The sequence below is a fragment of the Neovison vison genome, chromosome 1 (genome assembly GCF_020171115.1).
Source record: "Neovison vison isolate M4711 chromosome 1, ASM_NN_V1, whole genome shotgun sequence".
Taxonomy (NCBI): Eukaryota; Metazoa; Chordata; class Mammalia; order Carnivora; family Mustelidae; genus Neogale; species Neogale vison.
In genome coordinates, this window is record NC_058091.1 from 119,271,688 (window position 1) to 119,299,001 (window position 27,314).

General features: G+C 48.3%; 1 protein-coding gene and 1 long non-coding RNA gene across 2 annotated transcripts; one reads left to right on the forward strand and one right to left on the reverse strand.

Annotated features, from left to right (window-relative positions):
- Window positions 1-20,026: 20,026 nt before the first annotated feature.
- On the forward strand, window positions 20,027-21,692 carry LOC122911139. Its single transcript, XR_006385423.1, has 3 exons — window positions 20,027-20,171; window positions 20,641-20,717; window positions 21,302-21,692. It is a non-coding gene; the product is annotated as an uncharacterized LOC122911139 (long non-coding RNA).
- A 42-nt stretch (window positions 21,693-21,734) lies between these two features.
- On the reverse strand, window positions 21,735-25,719 carry RING1 (ring finger protein 1). The gene is made up of 7 exons (XM_044255484.1): window positions 25,499-25,719; window positions 25,249-25,387; window positions 24,345-24,505; window positions 24,029-24,244; window positions 22,925-23,314; window positions 22,468-22,741; window positions 21,735-22,169 (listed from the first exon to the last, which is right to left on the reverse strand). The coding sequence occupies exons 2-7, from the start codon at window positions 25,324-25,326 to the stop codon at window positions 22,068-22,070; spliced, it is 1,221 nt and encodes a 406-aa protein (XP_044111419.1). The 5' UTR covers window positions 25,327-25,387; window positions 25,499-25,719; the 3' UTR covers window positions 21,735-22,067.
- Between the last annotated feature and the right edge of the window lie 1,595 nt (window positions 25,720-27,314).

Genomic DNA, 27,314 nt, shown 5'->3' on the forward strand with positions numbered 1-27,314 from the left:
TTCAGCTTTGGCGGATCTGGTGCTTACATTTGCTCTGACTCCAGCCTCAGTGTGAGGTGCACAGAGAAGGTTCACTCAGGGTTTGGGGCTTGGAACAGGCAAGGTACAGGCTGTTTTGACAAAGAGCAGTTTCCTTACAGAAAGGGTCCCCTGATACCCCATGTGGGAGACTTCCTCCAAGACTGGCGACTTAATCGGAAGTCAACTAATGCTCCTATGGGAGAAGGGCTGTGCGGGCAGGCACTCTGATTTTAGTACAGGCCGCTTCTGTCCATCCCGGAACGCAAATATTCAGACGACCGATAAGCGCGTTATTTTACCGGGTTCACTGAGGGGCAGTGCTGGAGTATGAGGAGGCTCTTGATTAGGGGACCAGAAGGCATTCACGTTTTATTGTAACGCACAGTTTTCGGGGACATCGACCTCCCCGGGGATTCATAAGAACTCGTAAACTCTACAGTCTCAGGACCCGATGCGACAGACTAGCGTGAAAGGGAGCCGCGATACCCATATCGACCTCCAGGGGGCAGCATCCACCAGGAGATGGAGTTATTCCCAGCTGCTTAGTTTTTCTGGAGGCGGGGGCGGGGGGGGGGGACACGAAGCTTCTCCCGTGCTTCCATCTCGCTGAAACGACTGAAGTTGTTTTCTTTCAGCCTGCCTATCCCCCTTTTAAAAAGATGTTTTCAGGGACACCTGGGTGGCTCAGTCAGTTAAGTATCTGTCTTCAGCTCACGTTGTGGTCCCAGGGTCCTGGGATTGAGTCCCATATGGGGTCTCCCTGCTCAGTGGGGAGCCTGGTTCTCCCTCTACCTGCCGCTCCCCCTGCTTGTGCTCTCTCTGACAAATATATAAAATCGTTTAAAAAAAAAAGTCTTTAGAAGGATTTTTAAGAGATTTTATTTACTTGAGAGAGAGTACATGTGGGGAATGGCAGAGGGCGAGGGAGAGAGAGAATATTAAGGAGGCTCCAAGCCCAGCCTCGAGGCCAAGGGGAGAGGGCACCAGATCTGAGCCTAGGTTGGGTCTGATGCTTAACTGACTAAACCTCTTAGGCGCCCGAAGATTTTATTATTTTTTTAAGCAATCTCTTCACCTAAGCTGGGACCAAACCTACAATTCCAAGATCAAGAGTCGGAAGCTCTGCTGTTTGAGCCAGCCAGGCACTCCAACCTAAAGACTCTTTGGCTTAGATAGAACCTTGTGATCTTCAGGCTGAAACTCAACTTCTGGCAAACATCACTGCCCCTCAAATTTCTCCGGCGCTGCTCAAGGATCCTTGACCCTTTAAAGAAATAGCATTTCCCTCTATTTCTCTACCTCTGTACCCTTGACTTGCCCTGAGTTATTTCTTACCTGAACTCTCTGGAAAACACTTAGTGTTTAACAGCTCTATATCTGCACAAAATGGGGGTTTCCATCCCAGCATCAATTTCAGGACTATTGATTGAGGACAAAAGAGATAAGGGACATCCCCCTTCCTCCTCATCCTATTATTGGCCCACCTGCCCTCCAGGTAAGAAGGGTGGCTTTTTTTATTTCAGAAGATCAGTCATAAGGGGAAGCAGGCAAATTAGCCAGATTCCAACATCGATCTGGGGTAAAGATTCAAGGAAAGAAGGAAAAAGCAAGCCCAAAACAAAACTTCAAGGGGGGAGTAGATATCAACTCTTTTCATCCTGGGAATAATGAGTACAGCAATTCATGTTAAATTTTGGAGTTCCCCAAGTGTTTTCATATATAGTATTCATTAAGCCAAAGCATATTTATTGATCCCCTTCTGTTTTCTATGATAGGCACTGATAGGATTCAGCGGAGACTAAATCGAAGTTCTTGATCTCATAGAGTAGACCTTTCATCTTACTGAATTCACACCCCTGCCCTGTGAGGTGTTCTTTCTCTTTCATATGCTTGAATAAATAAATGAGTCCCAACACCACACAGCCACTCAGTGTCTTGAAGCTTTTCTGTCCACACTCACTTCTTGTTCCATGACTCCAGGCTAGGAGTTGTGGGCCTGTGGCAGTAGCTATCTGTAGAGAAATAACAAATGAATTCTAAGAGGTAAGAATAAATTATTGGAAGTATACTTACAGAAGTGAAGGAAAAACTGAACGGGTAGGCTTTGGAAAAGACAGAAGCCAGGACAGTTCCAGGATCTAGGTAGCAGGGACCAAGGGTCCCAAGGTTCACGGGCAGGAAGCAACATGGTCTCCTAGCCTGGCCCCCTTTCCACTCAGACATTGCTGGGTTCCTCTGCAGGGCCTTTAACCAAGATCCTAAAGGCTCTGTGAATGAGGATTGGGGAAATTTTATTTTATTTTATTTTATTTTTATAAAATATTTTATAAAATATTTTACAGACAGAGAACACAAGTAGGCAGAGAGGCAGGCAGAGAGAGGGGGAAGCAGGCTCTCTGCTGAGAGAGAACCTGATGTGGGGCTTGATCCCAGGACCCTGGGATCATGACCTGAACCAAAGGCAGGGGCTTTAACCCAATGACCCACCCAGGAGCCCCAGGATTGGGGAAATTTTAAAAAAAAATTATTTTCACTAACTTCGAACAGACACTTAGCATTTCCTCTAATGAAAAGTGTAAGCAATAAACCACAGCAGAACTGGCAGTACCTGTGACGGTCATCGATAAAAATCACAGGGGTTGGGGCGCCTGGGGGCTCAGTGGGTTAAGTGTCTGCCTTCAGTTCAGGTCAAGATCCTGGGGTCCTGGGATTGAGCCCCGCATCTGGCTCCTCGCTTAGCAGGGAGTCTGCTTCTCCCTCTGCCTCTTTTGCAACCCCTGCTTATGCTCCATTTCCCTTCCTCAAACTCCCCATCCTAAATCTCACGTGGCAACGCTCAGGGTGGGATCTGCAAGCTTTGGACCAGTCTACTCCAGGGCAAGCATCCAAGATCCCTGTGAGCCCAGTGTGTCCACCCTCTCTGAGTGACAATAATGTGACTGCCACATATCAAGGGCTTACCCTGTCCAATGCACTGATTTTTGCACCTCCCCCCAACTTTGTTGAATTTCTTCATTGGATTTGCCTTTTCTTTTTTTATTGATGCCATCTCTTTACTGTTTCTTCACGTTGCTGTGTTTGAGTTTGATATGCTAACCTGAATTTCGAGTCATTGGTTGTCAGCCCTGTCTCCTTTTCCAGCATATGGACTCAATGCTGTAACTTCCCCTCTAAACACTGTTAGGTTATGTCTCGTACGTTCTGACATCTTTGATCTCTTTCTATTGTTATTCAATTCAAAAGATTTCCTAATTTCTGCTGTGGTAGCTTTCATAACCCAAGATTATTTAGGAGTATATGGCTTGACACTGGAGCAGTTCAGTATTTTCTTATTTTATTCTTGATTTCTACTTCCTGTAAAACATATACTGAGTGGTTTCAATCCTTTGATGTCTTTCTGAAGTTTGTTCTGTGACATAGCATGGGGTAATTTTTAGTAAATAAAATTTGATATACAAAAGAATGTGGATTCTTTTGCTATTGGGGCAAGTGTTCTGTATTTGTCAAATAGGTCAAGTTGTTAACTGTGTTCTTCAGATGTTCTATATCTTTTCTGATTTTTCCTTGTGTTTTCTTTTCTATCACTTATTGAGAAAGATGTGCCAAAGTCACTCACTAGGAATGTGTATTTTTCTGTTTTTTTTTTTCATTTAATTTTTTCAAATTCTGTTTTGTGTATTTTCACATGCTTTGGATATATATGACACTGGGTTTGGGGAAGGGAAGGCATCATGAGTTTATGGAACTGCAATATCCTATTGTCTCTAAAATGAAATTAGGATCAGAGTTTACCTTTAAGTTCAGCATCTGAGTCAGAGTCAGAGGATGTTGACACTGCTCCTGAGAGATGGCTACAGAGATGATCATGGAGCATTCGGGTGCCAGGGCTCTCATCCGGGTACTGCAGAGCCTCAGTATAGATCACCTGTAGGAGAGGGAGAGACAGCAGCTCCTTGAAGGGAATATGGATAAGCCAGTAGTCAGGAGGTGGGAGATCCCCACATCTGCACAGAGAAGACTTGAGAAGATGCTGTCCTCCCATTTATCTCGCAGGATCCTGTGGCGGACCTCCCTATAAGGACAGGACAGGGGCTCAGTCCTTGGCCTCTGCTTGGCCTCATTCATAGTCCAGGACAAGTCCTACAACTTAGCACCTGTAGGCATCGTCACCAGCTCTCCCTATGCCCCTGTGCTTGAGCCCCTTGGCAATTGCTTCTGACACCACCCGATTTCTTCCTTGTGTCCAGTTGTATCCTATTCTTCAAGAAATCTCTGGGTTTCCTCATTACTCCAAGGCTTGATTAACTGCCTTGAAGCCTTTCTTGGTTCCAAGCTTCCTTGTCTTCCTTTAGTTTCTGAAAACTTGTAATCATTTTACCCAGAAGATGTCACTGTCTCCATTTTTATTTCCGATTTTCTCTAATTCTTTGCTCTGCAGCTCCAGGGCCTCATCCAGGACCTGCAAAGAGCAGACATCTGGGCTGAGCTGCTATAATTGTGGTGTGGAAGGTTGTCTTCTTGTGGTCTTTGCACTTCTTTTTTGAGGCATCATATTCTTACTTGAGCTTGAAACTTTGCAACCTTGACATGAACTTAGGAGCCCCTAATTGCATCTTCGTCTAAAAACTTTAATGCAAGATTTGCAGAACCCCTCTTCAAGTAACAGCAAAGCCCATCTCCTTTAATATCTCTTTGGTTAGGGGCACCTGGGTGGCTCAGTGGGTTAAAGCCTCTGCCTTCAGCTCAGGTCATGATCTCAGGGTCCTGGGATGGAGCCCTGCATCAGGCTCTCTGCTCGGTGGGGAGTCTGCTTCCTCCTCTCTCTCTCTCTCTCTGCCTGCCTCTCTACTTACTTGTGATCTCTGTCTGTAAAATAAATAAATAAAATCTTAAAAAAATTCTTTGATTATCTGTGCAAAGCTTGGTATCCTTGAGTTTGTTCGAGAATCTCTCATAATAATGCAGGATTTGGAAAAGTTGTACCAATTCATCCACTGTAATATCTGGAGGTAAATCAGAAATAAAATACATTTGTATTTCTCTCTTCTTCAACATGAAACCATCTCGATTCTTCTTTTCTTTTATCTCTCCCCTTTTGGGATCAGCAGGCCTGAGGCTTTTCTTTGCAGAAGTTCCTCTTCATCCCTAGCATTGATACCTTCGTACCTTCGCAGTAGGGCAAGACTTGCCTTCATTGGAGAAGCCACAATTGGCCTGATGTGTAGCAATATAACCTTCTGTGATCTCAGGGAATGAAGCCTTCTCATCCAGCTCCCACTTACAGGAAGTATCAGCCAGCTATTACCCGAAAGAATCCATTTCCCCCCCACTGGGATCTTCTTGGTGTCTCCATATAATTCTTGCATTCCCACCTGCTTGTGAAACCTGTCCTTCCCATCCAAGTGGTTGCCACTTGCCTTTTCCATCTAGCACAGGGGTAGGGTCCAAGTGGGGGAGGCGGCAGCGGCGCCGGGCTTGGGAGCCACTACCCGATTATGTGTGAGGCCTGGACATTTAACACACAGAGTCATTTAATGCCCACAGCAGCCCTGTGAGGTCAGTACTCTTGTCATCTCCATTTTACAGAAGAAGAAATGGAGGCCCAGAGAGACCTTGTCCAAGGTTATAGACAGCTGGAACATGACAAGGGTGGGATTTGAATGCTGTCAGCTCTGCTCTAGAAGCCACATCCTTTTTTTTAAGTTTATTTATTGGGGAACCTTGGAGGCTCTGTTGGCTCAGCATCTATGTCGGCTCAGGTCATGGTCCTGCTCAGCAGAGGAGTTTGCTTCTCCCTCTGTCCCTCTCCCAGCTGGTGCTTTTTCTATCTCTCAAATAAATGAATAAAATCTTTTTAAAAAAGATTATTTGACAGAGGGAGAGAGATCACAAGTAGGCAGAGAGGCAGGCAGAGAGAGAGAGGGGGAAGCAGTCTCCCTGCTGAGCAAAGAGCCTAATGTGGGGCTGATCCCAGGACCCTGAGATCATGACCTGAGCCAAAGGCAGAGGCTTTAACCCACTGAGCCATCCAGGTGCCCCAAATAAAATCTTTTTTAAAAAGCTTATTTATTTAATTTTGAACAATCTCTACACCCAACATGGGGCTTGAACTCATAACCCCAAGATCAAGATTCCATTCTCTTCCAGCTGAGCTAGCTAGGCTTCCCCAGAGGCCATATCCTTAATCACCACTTTTTACTCCTTCCAAGAGACTCAACGAAATCCAGCCTTCCTCCTATCCCTGTTTTGATTGTTTAAGTGAAAATGTAAATGCCCTAGCCCACTTACTCTATAGCATTGTTGTCTCTGTGATACTCTGACTCTGGTCCTGACCCAGCCCTCCACTTGGCCCCTCCCGAAGCTACCCTCATGCCCTCTAATAAACTTCGGACCTCCTCATACCCTTAACTTCTCCTTAGCGTGCTCCCCTCACTTCCAGACTTTAGCTGAAATGTAACTCTTCCCTGGGGGCACTACCTTCTCTGCTGTCTTCTGAAATAAGAGCTGTTTATTTTCTTATAGCTGTGGGTGCTTTCCTTGCTCCAGATTGCTGCTTCCAAACTACACCTCCTCCAGTCCCCAGGTTTGTGTTTAAAATAGCCCCCTGCCTCAGCTAAATTGCTCTTTTCCTCTTTGCTACTGTCCGCCACATGCTAGACCTTCTTACCTCACTGAAGGGGACAGTGGCACCCAGCGGTCTGTGTCTCCCCATCTCTTTGTTCCACGCAGAGGACCCATTCCCCACCTGGCCTCTCAACAGCTTGGTGACATCGTCCCATGAACTTCTGCGCTCCCAGCCAGCCGCCCATTCCCTTTGTCACACCCTGGACTTCGTCATCTGAAGCAGCCACTTTTTGAAAATCCGTCCGTCAGCCTCCTGACTCAGCCCCTATCTTCTAACCTTGCAGCCATCACCCTGGCTAGCTCCTTACCACCATGTCTTAGGCTCCCGGTACCTCCAGGTCAATTCCCTTTTTCCAGTGTGTCAGCACCTCCTCTCCACTTTCAGCTGTATGGCCCTTCATTTCAACAACTGTCTTGACAATATCCCGAACTCCCTCGACCCTCTATATTTTCACCCTTGGCCCTACCTGGCAAAGCCCCACCCCTAGATGAGCCCCGTGATATGTCTTCTTCAGTATTTTACTCTGATGGCCAAGAGGTGTTGGAGGAAGCCACACAACCAGGAAATAGTTACCAGTCCATATTCATGCCACCAACCCCAGCATTGCTTAGTGACCCAACCACATCATGCTGGTCAATGGCTACTTTAAACTCCCTGATCCTCCCTGGCTGGCTCAGTGGGTTAAGCGTCTGCCTTTGGCTCGGGTCATGATCTCAGGGTCCTGGGATTGAGCCCCGAATTGGGCTCTCTGCACACAGGGGAGCCTGCTTCCCCCTTTCTCTCTGCCTGCCTCTTTGCCTCCTTGTGATCTCTCTCTCTCTCTGTGTCAAATAAGTAAAAATAAAATAAAATAATTAAAAAATAAGTAAACTCCCTGATCCTGGTCCTGTGAGGCTCCTCTGTCTCACCTCTCTCAGTTGGTGATCTTACTTATGTCACATAGGAAACTGAAGCCCTCAGAAGTGAACGCCCTCCAACACCTGTCACTAAATTTACACTACCCCCTTGTTCCTCACATTAGAGCAGTAGTTCTCCAATTTTGTGTGCATCAGAATTGCCTGGAGGGCCTGTTAAACCATGTATTCCTGATTCATTGGTTTGCGGGGGCTAGAATTTTAATTTGTAACTACTTCCCAGGTTTGGGACCCATCACACCCGACCCATGGTTTCAGATGCTGTCAGCTGATCATTCTCAAACTCATATCTGGTCTCCGGTCTTGTGTATCTGACTGCCTACATGGAAACCCTACTTGGATATCTGAAAGGTACCACAAACTTAGCATACTTGGAACTTAATCATAATCTTGCCCATAGACAGTATCATCATTATATCCAGACCACAAGGACTTGCTCTGGCCCGCATACTTTGGGGGCCTTTGTTTATCACACACAGCATTTATTAAATGACACCCAGGCACTTGGGATCTGGCGCTCAGTGCTGGCATAGCACAACCTGAAACCCTGAACATCTGCTCTCATCATTAACCCCATTTGGACCCCAGGGAAATGCTTCTGCAATCTCTTGGCCTCTTTCCTGGAAACAAAAGATGACTACAACCGAATCCTGTGAAAGTTTAGACTATGCCTCTGCCAGATTCCGAGGCGCATGCTGGTTTGGTGTGTAGGCAGGAGTTAAGTGGTGGAAGCACTTAGGTAAGAGAAAATGCAACTTAATTAATTTGTCAAATATTATCTCTCAAATGGCATGATAAAGTATCATTTATCACATAAAGTGTCCATTTTTCTTACTTCTCTTTGTGTTTCAGAGGTATCGATTCATGTTGTGCTGCATTCACGATAGTTACAAATGACAATTGAGGAACATTTTGCAATATTAAATGTTTTTTACTGTAAAATTTGTATGCAAAGAGGTCTAGACATAATTTTTGTGAGGTATGACATTGATTTTCTGTTTGGTAAGTGGGTGAACATTGAACACTAGATTACAAATAGTTTGATTTCTATAAAGTTGTCTAATACGGATTTTTAAAGCAAGCAAAAAATAGCTTTATTTAATTAGTTTGATTTAGGATATTAATATTTATTAATTATAATTTTTATTTTGCCTTTTTAATACACAATTTTGAATATTTTAGAAGAAAATACCTTTTGTAACATCTACTAAAGTGATTTTTAAAGTTTTTTTTACATTTACATATTTTGGCAAAAATACATTTTAATTTTGTAAACATTGACTACAATGATATATATATTTATTTATTTTTAAAAGATTTTGTTTATTTATTTGACAGACAGAGATCACAAGTGGGCAGAGAGGCGGGGGGGGGGAAGCAGGCTCCCCACCCAGCAGAGAGCCCAATGCAGGGCTCGATCCCAGGACCCTGATGTCATGACCTGAGCCAAAGGCAGAGGCCCAACCCTCTGAGCCACCCAGGAGCCCCATATATATTTTTTTAAATCATAGGTCACTGGGAATGAGTTTAAAACTATGATAGAAATAGAAGCCATTGAAATTATGGTAGAAGTCGGAACTATGGGGCACCTGGATGGCTCGCTCAGTCAGTTAAGCAACTGCCTTTGGTTCAGGTCTTGATCTCAGGGTCCTGGGATGGAGCCCCATGTTGGGCTCCCTGCTCAGAGGGGAGCATGCTTCTTCCTCTCTTGCTCCCCCTGCTTGTGCTATCTCTCTCTCTCTCATTGATAAATAAATAAATAAATAAATATCTTTTAAAAAAAAGTAGAAACCATGAATGTGGAACTCAAAGAAAAATGGAGTATCTTCAAGGAAGCAATCTACTGAAATTTTTAAAAACTGAGAAGAGTACAAATGGAAGCCACACGCATTTTCATTTTTTTATCCACAACTAAATTAATAAAGAATATGAAATTGTGTGAATTCGATCTGACCTATTCAAGTTGTAGATTTGATAAAATCATTTTCTTGCTCATTTTTCTCAAATTCACAACAGAGAGATTAAGGCCCTGGAACTTCATATTCTTTATTTGTACCCTGTATCTAGACCCCTCAAATGTTAGGGATTTCGCTCTTCCCCTCAGGAGGCCTGCTCCTGGGACCCAGCTGTCAGGCATAGGAGCCGACAACCTCAACTAAGGTTTCAACCAATTGCCAGTATCAGCTGGCAGATATGCCAGTGAAAACCTTCAGATGACTCCAGCTCCCACCCATTCAGTCACTTTCAGCGCAATCCCCACACATTGTAGAGCAGAGACAGGTGGCCCCAACTGTGCCCTGGCCAAATTCCTAACTGTAGAATCCATGGGATAATGCATGGTTATTGCTGTTGTAAGCCATTAAGGTTTGGGTACTTTGTTACATGACGTGGGTGACTAATACAACCTCCTCAATTGACTGCCATCAGCTCTACTTCCTTCCCTCCCACTGAATCTGTTCTCACTAAGGTTGAACACGCTAGATCTTCCCTTTGCCAAATCTAATGGGCATTTTTTATCTTCATTTTCTTTTTTTTCCCCTGAAACATTTGACCTTGTTGACTACCCACTGAAGTTCTTTTCTCTGTTGCTTTTTGTGAAACCATTCTGTTGCTCTCTCTCCCTCTCATTTGTCCTCTTGCCCCTCTTCCTGGACTTTCTTAGGCTACTTTCCATGACTTGATCCCATCTCCCTTCTTTCCTTATTTGCACACTTAAAAAATTTTTTTTATTAACATATAATGTATTACTTGCCCCAGGGGTACAGGTCTTACACACTTCACAGCGCTCACCAAACCACATACCCTCCCCAATATCCATACTCTACACTTTTTAAACTCATTCTCATCGTTATGCTGGTGACTTTGAAATGTGTATTTTTAGCTCAGATTTCTCCCTTGACCTTTACTCCCAGATTATCTGTCTCATGAATCTTTCCATCTGAATGTCTCCAGTTGCTTAAAAATTAACATTCAATTTAAGCTTATTGAGCAAGTATTGAATATTCCCTAATTTGAAATGTGTCTCTTCTCCCAAACCTGCTTCTTCTTCGTTATTCCTGGTTTCAGGAGACCGAATCACCAACCACCCAGATGCTCAAGCCAGAAACCTGGAAGCATCCTCAGATCACACTCTTTCTTGCCCCCTCGCACCCCCTTCCTAAGAACCAAGTCCTGTGATTTAATGTCTAGCTCATCAGTATATCATTACATCACCAACCCTGCTGCCACTGCCTGCCTCCTGACCTCTGGCCTTTCCCCAGCACCCAACACCATGTGCCCACCCAGTTCACAGATGAATCACAAGTGCTCCTTAGGCTTTGGAACCTCTGCTTAGGATTCTTCTGGTCATTCTTGACCTACTCCCCCAGTCTTGCTTCTTTCCAGTTCCTAACTCTGGCTCTAGGGCTCAAACCTTAATCTCATCTCTGGACTTCTGGATTCTAGGGCTTGACCCACTGCTGGATCGTGAGATGGCTTTCAGTACTCTGTACGCTTCAGAGATGGTTTTTATCTGACTTTCTGCCCTTGAACCTAACTCCCGATCAGCCCCTTGGCCAGCCACAGGTGGCCTAAGCTAGTCCCGATGATGAGGGAATGCAGCACTGCTCAGATGTCCCCACACAGACTTTTGAAGAAGTCACTTTGCTGGTCTTCTGTTTCTAGTTTGCCGTCCCCTCCAGCCCATGCTCCTCGCAGCTGCTGTAGGGACACTTCTGAAGCGAAAACCAGAACTTCTCACTCTCCTACTCACAATTCCTTAATGGCTGCCTCTCCCCTTCAGGTAAAATCTCCACTTGTCCACCTGGCACACAAGGCCCTTTGGGATCTGACTTAAGATATGAAGTAGGATGGGGCGCCTGGGTGGCTCAGTAGGTTAAAAGCCTCTGCTTTCGGCTCAGGTCATGATCCCAGGGTCCTGGGATCGAGCCCCGCATCGGGCTCTCTGCTCTGCGGGGAGCCTGCTTCCTCCTCTCTCTCTCTCTGCCTGCCTCTCTGCCTACTTGTGATCTCTGTCTGTCAAACTAAAAAAAAAAAAAATATGAAGTAGGGTGGAAAGAGCACAGGCTATATGGGGTGGCTATACAGGAAAGAGCACGGGCTGTACAGGTGGGGGGTTGGGCGAGCCTGGTGGTGGGTATTAAGGAGGGCACGTATTGCATGGAGCACTGGGTGTGGTGCATAAACAATAAATTTTGGAACGCCGAAAAGAAATTACATTAAAAAAAAAAACCCACCTCAGCTCTGCCATTTTTCGGCTCTATGATCTCTGGCAAGTTACTCTGGACCACAAGTTCCTCATGTACAAAATCAGAGAGATATTGTGAGGACTCATGATTTATATGATTTTGGGAAGTGTGTATCACTGATCCTGGTGCATAGTAAGTGCTCAAGAAATGTTAGCAATTGTTCTCACCCTTCCCTCCCATCTCCATGCTTTATGTTCCAATCAGCAAAACTGACTTACTTGGGGATGCTTGATTATGTCACACTTTCCATCGTCCATTCTGTGGGCATGCTTTTTCCTCCTTCTGGAAAGTTTACCGTCCACTCCCCCTCTACAATAAAAGCCAACATACACCTTTTTCAAGAATTAGCTCAAATCTCAAATGCTCTGGACACAGCTCTGACTCTTCTAGGTAGAGTGAGACCTCTTTTTTCTAATGTGGCCTGTTTCGGTTTCCTATCCCTGTTCCACAAACCACCCTAATATTTAGTGTTTTAACAGAAATGTATTGTTTCTCACAAGTCTGCAAGTTGACTGGGCAGCTCTGCTTCAGGTGGAATGTCCCAGCCTCATCACTTGGCGAGCTGTGGACACTGGAGCTTAGCCACTGCTGGCCTCTGTGGGCCTTGGGTCTACTTCATGTGGGTCTTTCAGTGGCTGCTCGGGTTTCCTCACAACACGGTGACTGGGTCCTGAGGAGGCATGTTCCAGGTGCCAAAAGTGAAAGCTGCAGATCAAGTAAGACCAAACCTCAAAAGTCACACACTCACTCCTGCCACATTCTGTTGGTCACAACAGGCCACAGTCCAACCCCAACTGTAGGGAAGGGAAGATAGACTGAACATCTTAGTGGGAGGAAGGACAAAGAAGCTGCCATCATCTTTAATTCCCCATGCCCTCATTGCACTCTGTCGTTTGTCTTTAGTGCAGCTGGAATTACAGTGTATTCGTAAGACTTGCTCCTGTGTCTGCCTCGGTGCCAGCCTCCATCTCAGAGCTTAGAAACTGGCAACCCGCTCAAGCATTTGGTTCTCAATGTGCTTTTATGATTCTTTTGAATTAATTACAAAACTTAAAAATGGAAACATTTTATAGAAAAATTGGGATGTATAGTTCCTCTTGGGGGGGAAAAAAAGCCTTAAATGAAGGAATGCTAAGCTGATGCAGCCACTGTGGAAAACAGCGTGGAGGTTCCTCAAAAAGTCAAAAATAGAGCTACCCTATGACCCAGCAATTGCACTACTAGGTATTTACCCCAAAGATACAAATGTAGTGATCTGAAGGGGCACGTGCACCCGAATGTTTATAGCAGCAATGTCCACTATAGCCAAACTATGGAAAGAACCTAGATGTCCATCAACAGATGAATGGATAAAGAAGATGTGAGATACACACACACACACACACACTATGCAGCCATCAAAAATGGAATCTTGCCATGTGCAATGACATGGATGGAACTAGAGGGTATGATGCTAAGACAAATAAGTCAAGCAGAGAAAGACAATTATCATATGATCTCACCGATATGAGGAATTTGAGAAACAAGACAGAGGATCATAGGGAAAGGGAGGGAAAAATGAAACAAGATGAAACCAGAGAGGGAGACAAACCATAAGAGACTTTTGATATCAGGAAACAAACTGAGGGTTGCTGGAGGGGGTGGGAGGGCTGGGGTTTCCTGGGTGATGGACCCTGGGGAGGGTATGTGCTATGGGGAGAACTGTGAATTGTGTAAGACTGATGAATCACAGACCTATAACCCTGAAACAAATAATACATTATATGTTAATACAAAAATAAATAAAATGAGGCAATGCTAGTCTGAATTCCTACATGGCGATACCAACCAGAAGCTGCTGCCTCTCCAGACAACCTTGCCCTTGGCAGGGTGCCTGGGCGGCTCAGTGCGTTAAACATCAGCTTTCATGATCTCATGATCATCAGGTCATGATCCCAGAGTCCTGGGGTGGAGCTCCAAGTCCGGCTTCTTGCTCAGCGGGGAGTCTGCTTCTCCCTCTCCATCTGCTCACCCCACTCTCTCTCTCTCCTTCTCAAATAAATAAAATCTTAAAAAACAAAACCTTGCATTTGGCACATTACATGCGTGGCTTTCACAGAAATGTGAGTTTGCCACCTTTAATTTTAGTTGCCTGAAGGGAGAGTTTGGGACATCTCAGATACTGGGCACTTTCATTGCCAGGTATGGTTTTTTTTTTTTTTTTTTTTTAAGATTATTTATTTATTTATTTGACACAGAGAGAGAGAGAGATCACAAGTAGGCAGAGAGGCAGGCAGAGGGAGAGGCGGAAGGAGGCGTCCCGCTAGCAGAGAGCCTGATGCAGGCTTGATCCCAGAACCCTGAGACCATGACCCAAGCTGAAGGCAGAGGCTTAACCCACTGAGACACCCAGGCGCCCCACGGTTCTTTTTTTTAAAAAATTTTAAATTTATTTTTAAAGATTTTATTTATTTATTTGTTGAGGAGAGAAAGAGAGAGAGCACAAGCACGGGGAGTGGCAGAGGGAGAGGGGGACACATAACCTGAGCTGAAGGCAGTCACTTAACTGAGTCACCCTGGCACACCTGAGAATAGTGTTTTTAAGTTCCATAAGATATTGTTGGGGTTTTGATTAGAATCGTACTGATATTTATAGATTTGAGAAAAATTACCAGCTTTATATTGAATTTTCCTTTTCTTGAGCATGGAATAGCTGTCCACTCCTTTTCGTCTTCTTTTCAAAATGTTCTCCAATAAAGTTTTATAATTTTCTCCACAAAGATCATGCACATATTTTGTTATATTTATTTCTAAATATTCTATAGTCTTTGTTGTTATTACAGATGGTATTTTCATTTTTCTTTTCAAAGATTTTATTTATTTGTTTGACAGTGAGAGAGAGAGACAGAGCACAATCAGGCAGAGAGGCAGGCAGAGGGAGAGAGAGAAGCAGGCAGATGCGGGCGGGACTCCATTCTAGGATGCTGGGATCATGACCTGAGCTGAAGGCAGCCGCTCAACTGACTGAGCCACCCAGTCATCCCACACATGGTATTTTCTTAAAATAAAATCTTCTACTTGTTTATTGCTGTCATATAGGCAAATTGATGTTTGCATATTCATCTTGTCCCCAGAAAGGGGTGTATTAGTTCTAATTATTTGTGGGTTCTTGTAAATTTTTTTTGTCACTAATTAATTATCTATGTAAAGTGATGGCTTTACTACTTTTTTTTTTCTTATTGTGCCAGTTCAGACCCACTAGCACAAGTTGAATAGAAACAGTAAAAACTAGGGAGGGGGGCACCTGGCTGGCTTAGTCGGAAGAGTGTGTGACCCTTGATCTTGGAATCATGAGTTCAAGCCCCATGTTGGGTGTAGAGATGACTTAAATAAATGAAACTTAATAAAAAATTAAATATTTTTATTTTTTAAAAAGATTTTATTTATTTATTTGACAGAGAGAGATCACAAGTAGGCAGAGAGGCAGGCAGAGAGAGGAGGAAGCAGGCTCCCTGCTGAGCAGAGAGTCCGATGCGAGGCTCGATCCCAGGACCCTGAGATCATGACCTGAGCCGAAGGCAGTGGCTTAACCCACTGAGCCACCCAGGCGCCCCAAAATTAAATATTTTTATATACAACTGATGAATCTTTGAACACGACCTCTGAAACTAATAATACCCTATATGTTAATTAATTGAATTTATTTTATTATTTTTTAAGATTTTATTTATTTGACAGAGAGAGATCGCAAGTAGTCAGAGAGGCAGGCAGAGAGAGAGAGAGGGGAGCAGGCTCTCTGCCAAGCAGAGAGCCTGATGCAGGACTTGATCCCAGGACCCTGAGATCATGACCTGAGCCGAAGGCAGAAGCTTTAACCCTTGAGCCACCCAGGCGCCCAATTAATTGAATTTAAATTTAAAAATAAAAAATTAAGAAAAGAAACAGTAAAAACTAATATCCTTGTCTTGACTTTGGAAGTTATTTTCTAATCTTAGCTAGCTTTTTAAAAAGATTTTATTTATCCTTTGAGAGACAGACAGAGAGGGAGCACAAGCAGAGGGAGAGGGAGAAGCAGACTTCCCGCTGAGCTGGGAACCTGATGACATGAGGCTCAATACCAGGACCTGGAGATCATAACCTGAGCCAAAGGTGGACACCCAACTACCTGAGCCACCCAGGCATCCAGTTAGCTAGATTTACCAAAAAAAATAATGGATTCCTGTTAAACTTTATCCAATGTGTTCTCTGTACCTATTGGGACAATATTTTTCCTTTTAATTTGACAAATTGTAAACATCATTAATAGATTTTTAAAGTACACCATCCTTGTATTCCTGCAATAAGGCCTGCTTGGTCATGTGCATGCACGCGCGCACACACATACACACACACACACACACACACACACACTTGCACAAACTCCACCAGATTCAGTTTGTTAATATCTTATTTAGGATTTTAGTCTTTCTTTTTAAAAAAATTTGTTTATTTGTTTGAGAGAGGGAGAGAATGAGTAGTGGGGAGGAGCAAAGGGAGAGAGAGAAGCAGATGATGCGGGCTGATCCCAGAACCAGGAGACCATGACTTGAGCCAAAGGCAGAGGCTTAACTGAACCACCCAGGTGCCCATAGGATTTTAGTATTATAAGTGTGATTGTCCCTCTTTTTCTGTTATCTGCTATAGTTTGTATAAGTAAGTAAACAACTGGTTTTTAAGAGTCGGCAATATAGGGACACCTGACTGGCTCAATCTGAAGAACATGTTACTCTTGGTCTTAGGGTCGTGAGTTCAAGCCTCGTGCTATGTGTAGAGCAGACTTTAAAAAAATAGTTGGCAGAATAATACATCTATAAAACTATCTAGATAGGTGTGTGTGTGTGTGTGTGTGTGTGTGTTTTAACTCATTCCATATATTAGAATTTATAGATCTGTTCAGGTTTTCTATTTCTTCTTGAGTCAGCTTTGGCCACTTTTCATCTAATTTCCCCATGTTTTCAGGACCAAGACTTCACCTCCCATCCTTTGGTGGCTGGTAAAACATTTTTTATTTAACAGAACCAATTATCAGTCCTCTTCCAGCAACTGTTGCCATGGTCAGCTTATTCTCTGGCTTTCAGTTTTCTCTTTGTTTATAACACTCGGGATTTTATTTTCCTTTTGAGAACTCAGTCATGTTTACTCCCTCACCCCCATATTTTATCCAGTATTTCCAGGTGATGGTGCGTTTAGATTTTCTATGTCCTCCACCTTGCTTGATTCTGAAGTTGTTCCCATTTTAGAGATAAGAAAGCTAGGTTCAGAGTGATTTAACAGCCTGAGGAAGGTTGTACCACTAATACTTTTTTTTAAAAGATTTTATTTATTTATCAGAGAGAGAGAGCGAGCACAGGCAGACAGAATGGCAGGCAGAGGCAGAGGCAGAGGGAGAAGCAGGCTCCCCGCACAGCAAGGAGCCCGATGTGGGACTCGATCCCAAGACGCTGGGATCATGACCTGAGCCGAAGGCAGCCGCTTAACCAACTGAGCCACCCAGGCGTCCCCGCACCACTAATACTTTTAACCTAGTAATTGAACTCAGATATTATGGTTCTAGATTCTGTGCTGTTGCCACATTATTCCAGGCTGCCTTCTGAAGCCAATGAGGCAAGACCAGAAAGGGGCATTGCAAAGTTAAAGGGAAGGAGGGTCTCATAGGCAAGATGGAGGGGGCCTGAGATGAAGGCAGAACTGTGGAGATGGACAAGATAGAAAATACAGAGGAAGTAATGGTATTAAGAAAATGGCATATGCCTGGGCCGCAGCTGTTGGAGGGAGAATCATGTCCTCAAACCATCCTCTCTGAGATCCTGAAATATGTAGCCCTCTAGCCCAGATCCTGGCACGCATGCTTCTATTGAACCAATATTTCGACTCAATATTTATGGAGTTCGAGGTAACCTGTGTATGACAACAGTGAGCATCTGCAGTCGTGATCCCTGGCCTCTGGGAGCTTACATCCTCTAGGGGGTCAAATAACAAACAAACGTTGAACTGCAACTGTGCCCAGTGCCTCTGAGGAAAGGCACACCTTGGTGTGGGAGCTCGGAAGAGTGGAATCTGACCCATGAAGGAAGGGCAGGGTACCTTTCCTGAGGATGTGGCAGAGACACTGAGATCTGAAGAATGAAGAGGAGCTAGCTAAAAGAGAGATGGGAGAAAGAGCCTTTCAGGCTGAGGGTCCAGCCTGCACAAAGGCTCTTTGCAGGGGGAAGAGGAGCCCTCCCACTGGGAGAGTGGTGGGTGAAGAATCTGGAGAGGCGGACAGAGCCACACCTGGCAGGGCCTTAGCAGGTTAAGGACTTGCGTCTTTACCCTAAGATCAATGGGAAACCATTGAATGAATAAGCAGGGTGCCTGAAACAATCAGATCTGCATTTAAAAAGGCTTCTAACTCGGGAGTGCGGTGGCGCATAGTAGAGAAGGCCATTCTCAAGGTCTCCAGCTACTGCAGTGATTCAGAGGAGAGCCAGATGGTCCAGATGGTGGCTGGACCAGGGAGGTGGAGGGATGGAGAAGAGGGACAGACTCGAGAGATATTATAGTAGATACAACTGATCGGAATAGAGGTGGATGCAGTACTGAGATGCTCGCCACAAACACCTCTACATCACATCCTTCAAAGGCAAGGGGCTACATCATACACCTATTTGTAATACCGAGGTCACGGAACAGTGTCCCTGTTAGGTGGCGGACTCAACAGGTACTTCCTGAAAAGGTGAAACTGACTAGCGGTCTCCCAAGGGATCCTTTTACCTCTAAGCTCCTTTCATTCCTTCTGGCATATGTCTGTAGTCAGCCTCTCTGGTACATCCATAGGGAGAATGCTGCCAAATTCTAAAGCATATACTTTGGGGGGAGTTAATGCAGAACTAAGGTCTACCTTATCTTTTAACATGTATAGTAACAATAATCTTACTGTGAGTGTTGCCCAAGTGAGGCATTCCCCCAACAGAACCTTCTAAAAGGGTGAATGGTGGGGCACCTGGGTGGCTCTGGGTTAAGCATCTGCCTTTCGCTCAGGTCAGGATCTCAGGATCTTGGGATCAAGCCCCACATCGGGCTCTCTGCTTGGCGGGGAGCGTGCTTCCACCCCTCTCTCTGCCTGCCTCTCTGTCCACTTGTGATCTCTCTCTCTGTCAAATAAACAAAAAATCTTTTAAAAAAATTAAAAGGGTGAATGGTAACACCACCCTCCTCAGTGCCAGGCTGGAGCCAGAGGCGCTATCTAGAGGGGACGCTTCTGTGGGACCCCCTGGATGACTGTTCAAAACCAACTGCCCAGGACATTAAGCAAACAATTTTGTGGAAGAAGCGCAAATAGCCAGACACGAAGTACTTGTCTTGGAGCTTGACAACACAGGGGGAAAACCCCAAACTGAAGAAGAGATGAGTGGTCTCTCTGGTGACATTTGTACCTGACAGCGGTCCTAGGTTTTTCTGAGATGTCTCTTGTGTGTATTGTCTTACACGATGCTCTCACTCCTGCGCTTAGACGCATGATCTGCTATGGTTTGGGGACTGAGAAGCCTGAGCCAGGGAAAAGTGAGAGATGGATGGGTATGGGAGAGAGAGGCTCCTTTCCTATTCACCCCTCCAGCAAGACTTTCTTCTTCCCTTCTCAAGCATCCTGGCACAGCGTCACCTCCTCTGGGAGGCCCTTTCTAATTGCCCTACAGGTTCCCAGTGACCCCCTGCTCCAGAGGTTGGAGCCCCTTCTGCATGGGGCACTTACCATTCACCCGATGAGGACCCATCCCGAGGGAACTAACATCTCATGGAACATCTACTGGACTGCTCCTCTGCCTCTGTGCCCATCAGAATCACCCAGAGGGTTTGTAAAAACCCGATGCTCTGCCCCCAGAGTTTCCTGTGTAAAGAACTCTCCCTTTAAGGGGCAAGATGAAGATTTACTCCCAGGCCTCCCTGCCTCTAGTAACCTTTCTTTCCCTGCCTCCCTCCTTTGCATAGTTAGTTATTCTCCTGCATGTATCTAGTTCCTCAATAGAATAGTCAAGTTCTTTTTTGTATACTTTGTATCTCTGGCTTTGCCTAACCTATTTCTTAGGGCTTAATTTACACCGAGAGTGAAGGATTTGGGGAAGGAACCCAGGGAAGCTCCCAGGGCAACAGGATCTGACCTGCTCCCACCACCCCACAACACCTCCTTCTCCCAGCAATAGGGAAGAACACTCGGTCAAGGAGGTAGTTATTTTTCCTGCCTGCGCGGGTAAGAGAGACGCCTAGGGCCACAGTTTGGTATGTCTCCCACATGATGTCACGGAAATAAAAAGGCGCATCTTCGAAATTCAGTCATGGAGGCAGCAGAGAGGGGACGGCAGCAGAAATGTGAGAAGTGGAGAGAAGGGGAGGGTGCGGTGGTGTTGACCGGGTAGCTGAAGAGAGAGATGGGCCAGAGGAGGGGCAATACGGAGACCAGGGGCTGTTACAGGGTTGAGGGAGAGGGCGGGGAAGAGAGACAGAAGCTGCTGCGGGTCGGTCACTTTCCTGGAGAGAATGAGAAAAGTGAGGGGGTGGCGCTCCTGGCAGGCCCGAGAACTAGAAGAAAAGCCGTGGTCGTTCCGTACTCTCCAGTCTCCACCTCTGTATCCTTCCCGACTCCTCCACGCCTGTCTCTCCTCCCTCTTTGAAACTCCGGGAGCGACGCCCAATTTCCCCCAGCCCCAAAGCCCCGGCAGCGCCGCAGCTGCTGGATACCTGGGGTTGGAAAGGAGGCGAGCCAGGATCAAAGGTTCTGGGGAGCGGGTATAGAAAGGGGCTCCTTCAAGTGTTAAGTGGGTGCTGTCTATTTCTGCAGGGCAAGAGGGCTCAGGCGGTGAGTTCAGGCCAGCAGGTCTACAGGACTTAACTGAGCGGAAAGGTGCCCCTTAGTCGGTAGGTATTGAAGGTACTAGGGATCAGAGGGAAAAAACGAGAAATCCCAAGCGTGGGGTGGTGTGCCCTCGGGTCTGTGGATCACACCGAAAGCCTAACTTCTCTGTCTGTGGGGCAGAGAACTGAGCGAGCCGCAGGAATTTGGGGCGGATCGGGGTGGGGGTGCGAAGGGCAACGGAAACAGGAAGTGAGGGGCAGAGAGGCTGAAGGTGGGGGCAGAGGGAGAATCAGTTACTCCGGGAGAGGCGAGTCCGAACCCCGCACTACACCTGACGCGGAGCACCACTGTACCTACGAACGCGGGTTGGGGCCCAGTCCTCCCGTGCAACTCGAGGCCAGGAGCCAGCAACTACTTCACTTGAGGTCCCCACCGTTCTGCTCTTGGCCGCAGCCCGGGCAGGAACAGAACTACACCTCCCCTGCGGCCCTCCCTCCACTCAGCCCGCGGCTAGGCTGGCACTGGCTTGCGCACTCCTGGGAACTGTAGTCCCTGGCCCTGGCCGCCTTCTTTGGGAGACGGTCGGGATGTCCAGCAGGGAGGTCCTCGCAGCCCTCTCCACGACCCCTCCCTCTTGTCTTTCCAGCTATAGACACCAGCTTCTTGCAGTGATGAGGAATTACTCTGCTTCCCAACATCACGGTACCACTGGCGGCTACAAACGTGCCTTACTCTCGAGTCACTTTCCTACATTCCCTTTGGTATTGAAACCCTGGATTCCAGGCTGGGCCATCCAGCTTTTAGAGGGCAGCTGTGAGATCTGACTTGAGACGCCGCTCAGCTCTTCACCCTGTCTCTTTCAGCTTCACAGACTGTGCCCCACTATTTTCATACACAGCTGTTGACTTGGGGTTCAGAAAATTGGGATTTACACACCGTGAATAACCGTTGGCATTTCCTCCCCATTTCCAAGGCTGATTTCCACATGATTTCCAGGCTTGTCTCCCCAGTCTTTTTGTTTTGTTTTGGTTTTTCCCTTTCTAGTACACCCCTGATAAACAGAGACACAGAACTGCAGGTTTCAAAGAGGAGAAGAAGCAAATTTGTTGTTGTTGGTAGGAGGGCATGAAGGGGAAGGTTCTTCACCTTTCCCAACATCTTGTGTAGATGGGAGGCTGCGGGGGAGGGGGAGAAGCAATAGAAAAGGCAGTAGATGGGGGTGCATGCCCCGCTCTGTACAATATAGAAGAATCTGATATAGATACTTTGTATAAAAGCCACTTGTCCTCATTTGTGTCCTCTTGCTGGCTGGCTGGGTTGGGTGGGGCACCGGGGGACAAAGAAGCTGGGGGTGTTGGGCCAGGACATAGGGACACCCCATGGTCCCCATCCTCTGGCTGTCCCTTGTGGGGTCACTTTGGATCCTTGGTGGGAGCATAGCAGAGCTCCAGTGGCCGGGACACCTTCCAGAACTTCTCATTCACCAGTTCCAGGGTCAGGGAGCCATTCAGTGTCTACAGAGAGGGTGGAAGAGAGAGAGAGGCAGGGTAAGAAAAAAGAAAATTGGAGAAGGTAGTAAAGGATACAAATAAGGCAGGAAGTGACCTAGGGAGGAAGAAAGAAAAAAGAGTAATAAAAGAGCTGGGGCAAGGCAAAGCAGGGGCACAGGGAGTAATGGGGGAGGAGACACAGATCTCTAGATGCCCAGAGAGAGGAGGGTGGGCCAGTTAGGGTGGGATCCATGGTTCTGTGTGGCCCCAGACCACCCTCCCGAGCACTCCCTCTTACAGCACTGCCCTCAGAGGCTCTCACCGTGAAGGCTCCGCCCCCAGGGGCGATGTAGATGGTGTACTGCTTTTCGCTGACACCTTCCAGACTGGGCAAGGCAGGCTCCTCAGGGCCGTCACCACCTCCGGCGCCCCCACCCTCTCCGCCACCCCCATCAGGTCCCCCGGCATCAGAGGCGCCCCCTCCAGGCCCTCCTGGCTCCCCAGCCTCTTGCTGCTGCCTCCGCTCTAGGGCAATGCGCAGGGCCAAGTACTTGGAAAGATGGTCCACTGTGGCATTCCCAGTTGTCTTCACATACCTGAAGTGGGAAAGAGGGTAGGTTTAGGGCACAGAAAACCTTAAATGGACAAGGGAAGTAGGGAACTTTCCAACAGGGCCTCTGGGTTAGGGTTTCTTGCTGGGTTTGGGTGAAGCCCACTTCTGATGGAAGTCTATGTGATCTCTGGTTTCTCAGAGGTCAGGGGAAAGACAGGGCTCTCACCTAGTCTGGCAGTATTCTCCCTTCTCCACGAGCAGGGGGTGGGGCCGGAACACGAGCTCAATTTCTCCACCTGGCTCCGGGGGACTGGGGGCCCCAGGAGGGCTTGGAGGGCCTAGGGTGCCCCCTCCCAAGGTCCCTCCCCGGTCACCAGAGTCTTCAGAACCGGCACCCCCACCAACCCCACCAGTGCCACCTCCTCCTGTCCCTACACTGCTCCCCCCTGCGCCCCCACCACGGGGTCGCTTGGGAGCAGGGCCTGGGGCAGAGTCAGGGGCGGAGTCTGAGCTCACATCCTCTCCATCCCCCTCTCCCTCCCCAGGCTCTCCTTCCCCCCCACTCATCGTGGTGGTCTGATCTGACCCGGGCATCGGCCTCCTCACACGCTGGGCCCTGTAGAAGCAAGTGGTTGAAGTTAGAAAGCACCAAGGATAAGGGGTTTAGATTTTAAACTTACGAGAGAACAAGAGATCAGGGAAATATTACTGATGACAACTAATATTTACGAAATACTAACTATATGCTTAAGCACACTGCTAAGTATTTTGCACTGATCGCCCACACAGTACAAATCCTAGAAGCAAGGAATTATATTCTCTTTATAGTTGAGGAAACGGAGGCTTAGAGAGGTTAAATAACTTGTCTGCGATCACAGCCCCTTGACTCTCCTCACGGATTCCCAAGAACCAGAAGCACAGGTTTGTAGAAATGCGGAATTTCAGGCCCAACTCCAGACCCATTGAATTAGAATTTGCATTTTTAACAAGACCCTTGGGTAATCTGGATTCCTACTGAAGACTGAGCAATGCTGGCCTAGAAGGTCATTTAATACCCAGCAGTGTGAATCCAGAGTCTATGCTCAAAATCACTCCACTACTCTAACTTCTAGAAAGTTAAAGGGTGAGCTGTTTTCTTCTTAAGGATAGCAGTGCCAGCTACTAAGAAGCTGCAATTTACGTCCCTGACTTCCAAGCTTCAACAATCATGCTGGGGCTAACTATTAGGATGCTAAGGCATAGAAGCTGGCAGGCAGCAAAGACAGCACCAGGAGTCAGACCCACGCATCTGTCCCACCAGCCCTGCTACTGCTTCTCTCCCAGCCCGAACCTGTGCATGGCCTGCATGCGCAGCCCCTCCTCGATGCTGGAGCTCAGTGCCTGCTGGTTGTGCAGGCGGCTGAGGCGGATGAGCACCCGGTCTTGGTGGGCCTCGTATTCCTCCCGGCTGGGGTAGATCTTAGAGATCAGGGCATCAAAGTTGGGGTCCGGCCGCAGAGACCGCTTGGATACCAGCTTCTTGCGGCAGGTAGGGCACTCCTTGTTCCTGGCATGGAAGAGAGGAGGCTCTGAACAGTCAGCTGCCGGGGCATTGAGGCCCCAACTCTGTACCCTTCATCCCATCTCAAACACATCCCTCCTGTTACCCGCTCCGAAGGGCCGTGACGATACAGTCTGAGCAGAATCGGTGGAGGCACTCCTTGGTGGTCATTGTATTCTTCAGCATGTCCAGGCAGATGGGGCACATGAGTTCTGAATGCAGTGACCGAGGGGAAACCGCAATCTCTGTGCCATCCATGATGGCTTCCTGGAGGCATCAGTGAGTGGAAACGATGGTGGGTTGGGAGGGAAAGGGGTTTTAGAAGTAAGTGGTCCATGGAATGGGAATTTTGAGAAATACAGAATCTGGGTACCCCATGTTGGCCACTTGAGGAAGATGGTAATTCTGAGAGAGAGGAGCTTTGACTTGGAGAGAATGGAAAACAGAAAGGATTAGTGTCCATGAACTAAAAGTAGGAGCTTCGCAACAGAAGGATCGGAGGTTTGGCAAGAGGCGTGGGGGTGGGGGTGGCACAGATTTGGAATTTGGAGAGGGCTTTTTCCACAGAATTTCTTAAAGTGGGTCCAGGTTCAACCTATATCAGAATCCCCTAGGGTACGTGCTTAAAACGCAGATTCTGGGGCCTCATCTCATTACTGTATCAGAACGTTGGTCGGTGGGGGACAGCCGAGAGGCTCCATTTTTAATAAACTTGAGGGGTGAGTCTTACAGGCACTAACTGGAGCCGAGGAACAGTGAAGGTAATTTCTGTCTGTTTACTATCTTTCAGATGAAGGAAGTCATATTTGCTTTATGTCTGTGGCACTAGCTGATGTGAGCATTAAATGAGGTAAACGTGAAGTGCTTGGAAAAGATTAAGATGACTCAAAGGTAGGACCAAGGGAGTCTGTGACATGGGGCAGGGAAACGGAAAAGAGGCTGTGGGATGGGGTCTGTGGATTCAAAGGTTTGGGAAAGGGAGTAAGCTGTGAAGGGAGAGTCCCTGTCACCTGCGGGGTCCGGTGGAGCTCATACAGACTCAGTTCCCACGTTTTGCTGGCATTCTGGGCATTCGCCGGCGTCGTCATGGTGACCGGGCACAGACCCCCCACTAGGGCTCCGCCGCGGTGGAGGAGGAGGAGAGGTAGGCTGGGAGGGGGGGAAGGGGGAAGGGGTGTTAGGGGGGCCGCCCTCGCGCAGACCCCGCCCCTCCGGTGGCTCCCCCCACCCCCCTCCGCCCGGCGCCGCGCTGCCCCTCACCCGGCTCCAGCCGTCCGCGCCCCGGTTGCCGCAGCGCCTCTCCCAGGGCCCGGGCTCCCAGCCCCAAATCCCTCGGTCCGCAGCCGCGGCTCAGACAGCAGCTCCCGCCGCCGCCGCCGCCATGGCCCGGGCGCTGGGGCCCTACGTCACTTCCGTCTGTCCCTCCACTACACCCCCCACACCCGTCAGCAGAGACGTCACCGCCACTCGGGGCTCGGGTGGGACGCGACGTGGGCGCCCCGGCACCCCGCCCGCGGGACGCGCCCGCTTCGCATATAGAGCCGGCGTCCCCGGAGTCCCGAGTTACGTGGGGACCCCGGTCTCAGTAGCCCGGCCGGCACCGTCGTGCTGCCAACCTTAGCCACCGTTCCCTTCCCGAGGTCCCCACCCGAGGCCTCCGCTCCGGAGGGCGGGGCCTGGGATCTCTTGAACCCCGGGAGGGGACAGTAGGTTGGAAAAGGGGCCACCTCCCCCACTCCGCGTCCCCTAGCGGCTCTGGGGAACAGCTGCCCCCCTCCCCACAACTTCTCTGTAACCCCAGCCCGGCATTCCGGGGAGGGTAGGGGGGAAGGCTGCAAAGGATCCTCGGCCGCTTCAGTCCTCCAGTCCTGTGAATGCAACTAAATCCGGATGAACCCGGGATTCCCCTTACCACCCCGGGGACTTGCTCCACCCTCCGCTTTGGCTCTCCCTAGACCCTCCGACCCGCTCTCCCCTCGAGGTTTGGGGGCGGCGGCTCGGGACGTCCAGACTCAACTCTCGGCCAGAGCCAGAGACTCGAGAATTGCGTTTGGACAATCAAGAGCCGCGGCCCGGGGCGGGGGAGGGAGGCGCACGGGAGGAACGGGGTAATGGAGACACCACGCGGAAGCAGGGACACAGACACAAGATGGGGCCCCTATAGGGGAGGGGGCGTGCGCGTGTGGGTGGCTGGGGGCACAAGGGGCAGAATGTCTGGAGTGGGAAGCGGGCAGGAGCCTCCTCCAGGACTTTGCAGTAAAGGAAGGGGACGGGGAGGAAAGAGAAGAGGAAGGGGCAGAGCGATCCCCATTGAGGGCAGGGGATGAGATACGGGGCGGGAGGGGGGGTGCGGGTGGTGGAAAGAGACCGTGGTGGGCGTCCTGTCTCCTTTAGCCTGAGCTGGGGTTCCCGGACTTGGGCTGCAGCTGCCAGGGGGGTAGCCTGTTTCTGGGACAAGGCAACAGTGGGTCCCCTCGCCCCCTCCCCCAGTTCCCCCCTACTTCCCTGTCCTCTCCTTCAGTCCGTGGCCAGTCCTTATGTGGGCTCCAGAGTCGATTAGCGCAGACCCCCTCCCCTTCCTCCTCCTCCTCCCAGCCCCCTCCCTTCTGCTCTCCTCCAGCCCCTTTCATCGGCTGGTCCATTCCCCTAATCCTGGCCCCCTCCCCTAATCCCCCCCACCCGACCCCAGGCCGGCTGCAGCTATTGTAAGGTGGAGAGAAAGGGGAGGGGGGACTCAGAGAAGGGAGAGGGGTGGGGGAGGGCCACCTGTTCCAAGACCCCTCCCAAGGCCAGACTGGACACCAGGATGGGGCCATGAACAAATCACCCTTGGGGACCATAAGGACCTGGGGAACTGGGGGGAGGGGATTGGGGCTGCAGGACCAGTGGGAGGGGGTGGGGCAGAGACACCCTCCCTCTAAAAAGACCGAGTGTCAGGCATACACAGTGACACACACTCTCTCCTCTCACACCCGGCGGCGGGGGTTGCCCTGGGAGACCAGGCAGTGAAAGGGAACAATCCTTCGGGAAAGGGAAAGGAGGGGGAGGTGGGGAAGGGTCTGAGGGCTTAGACACA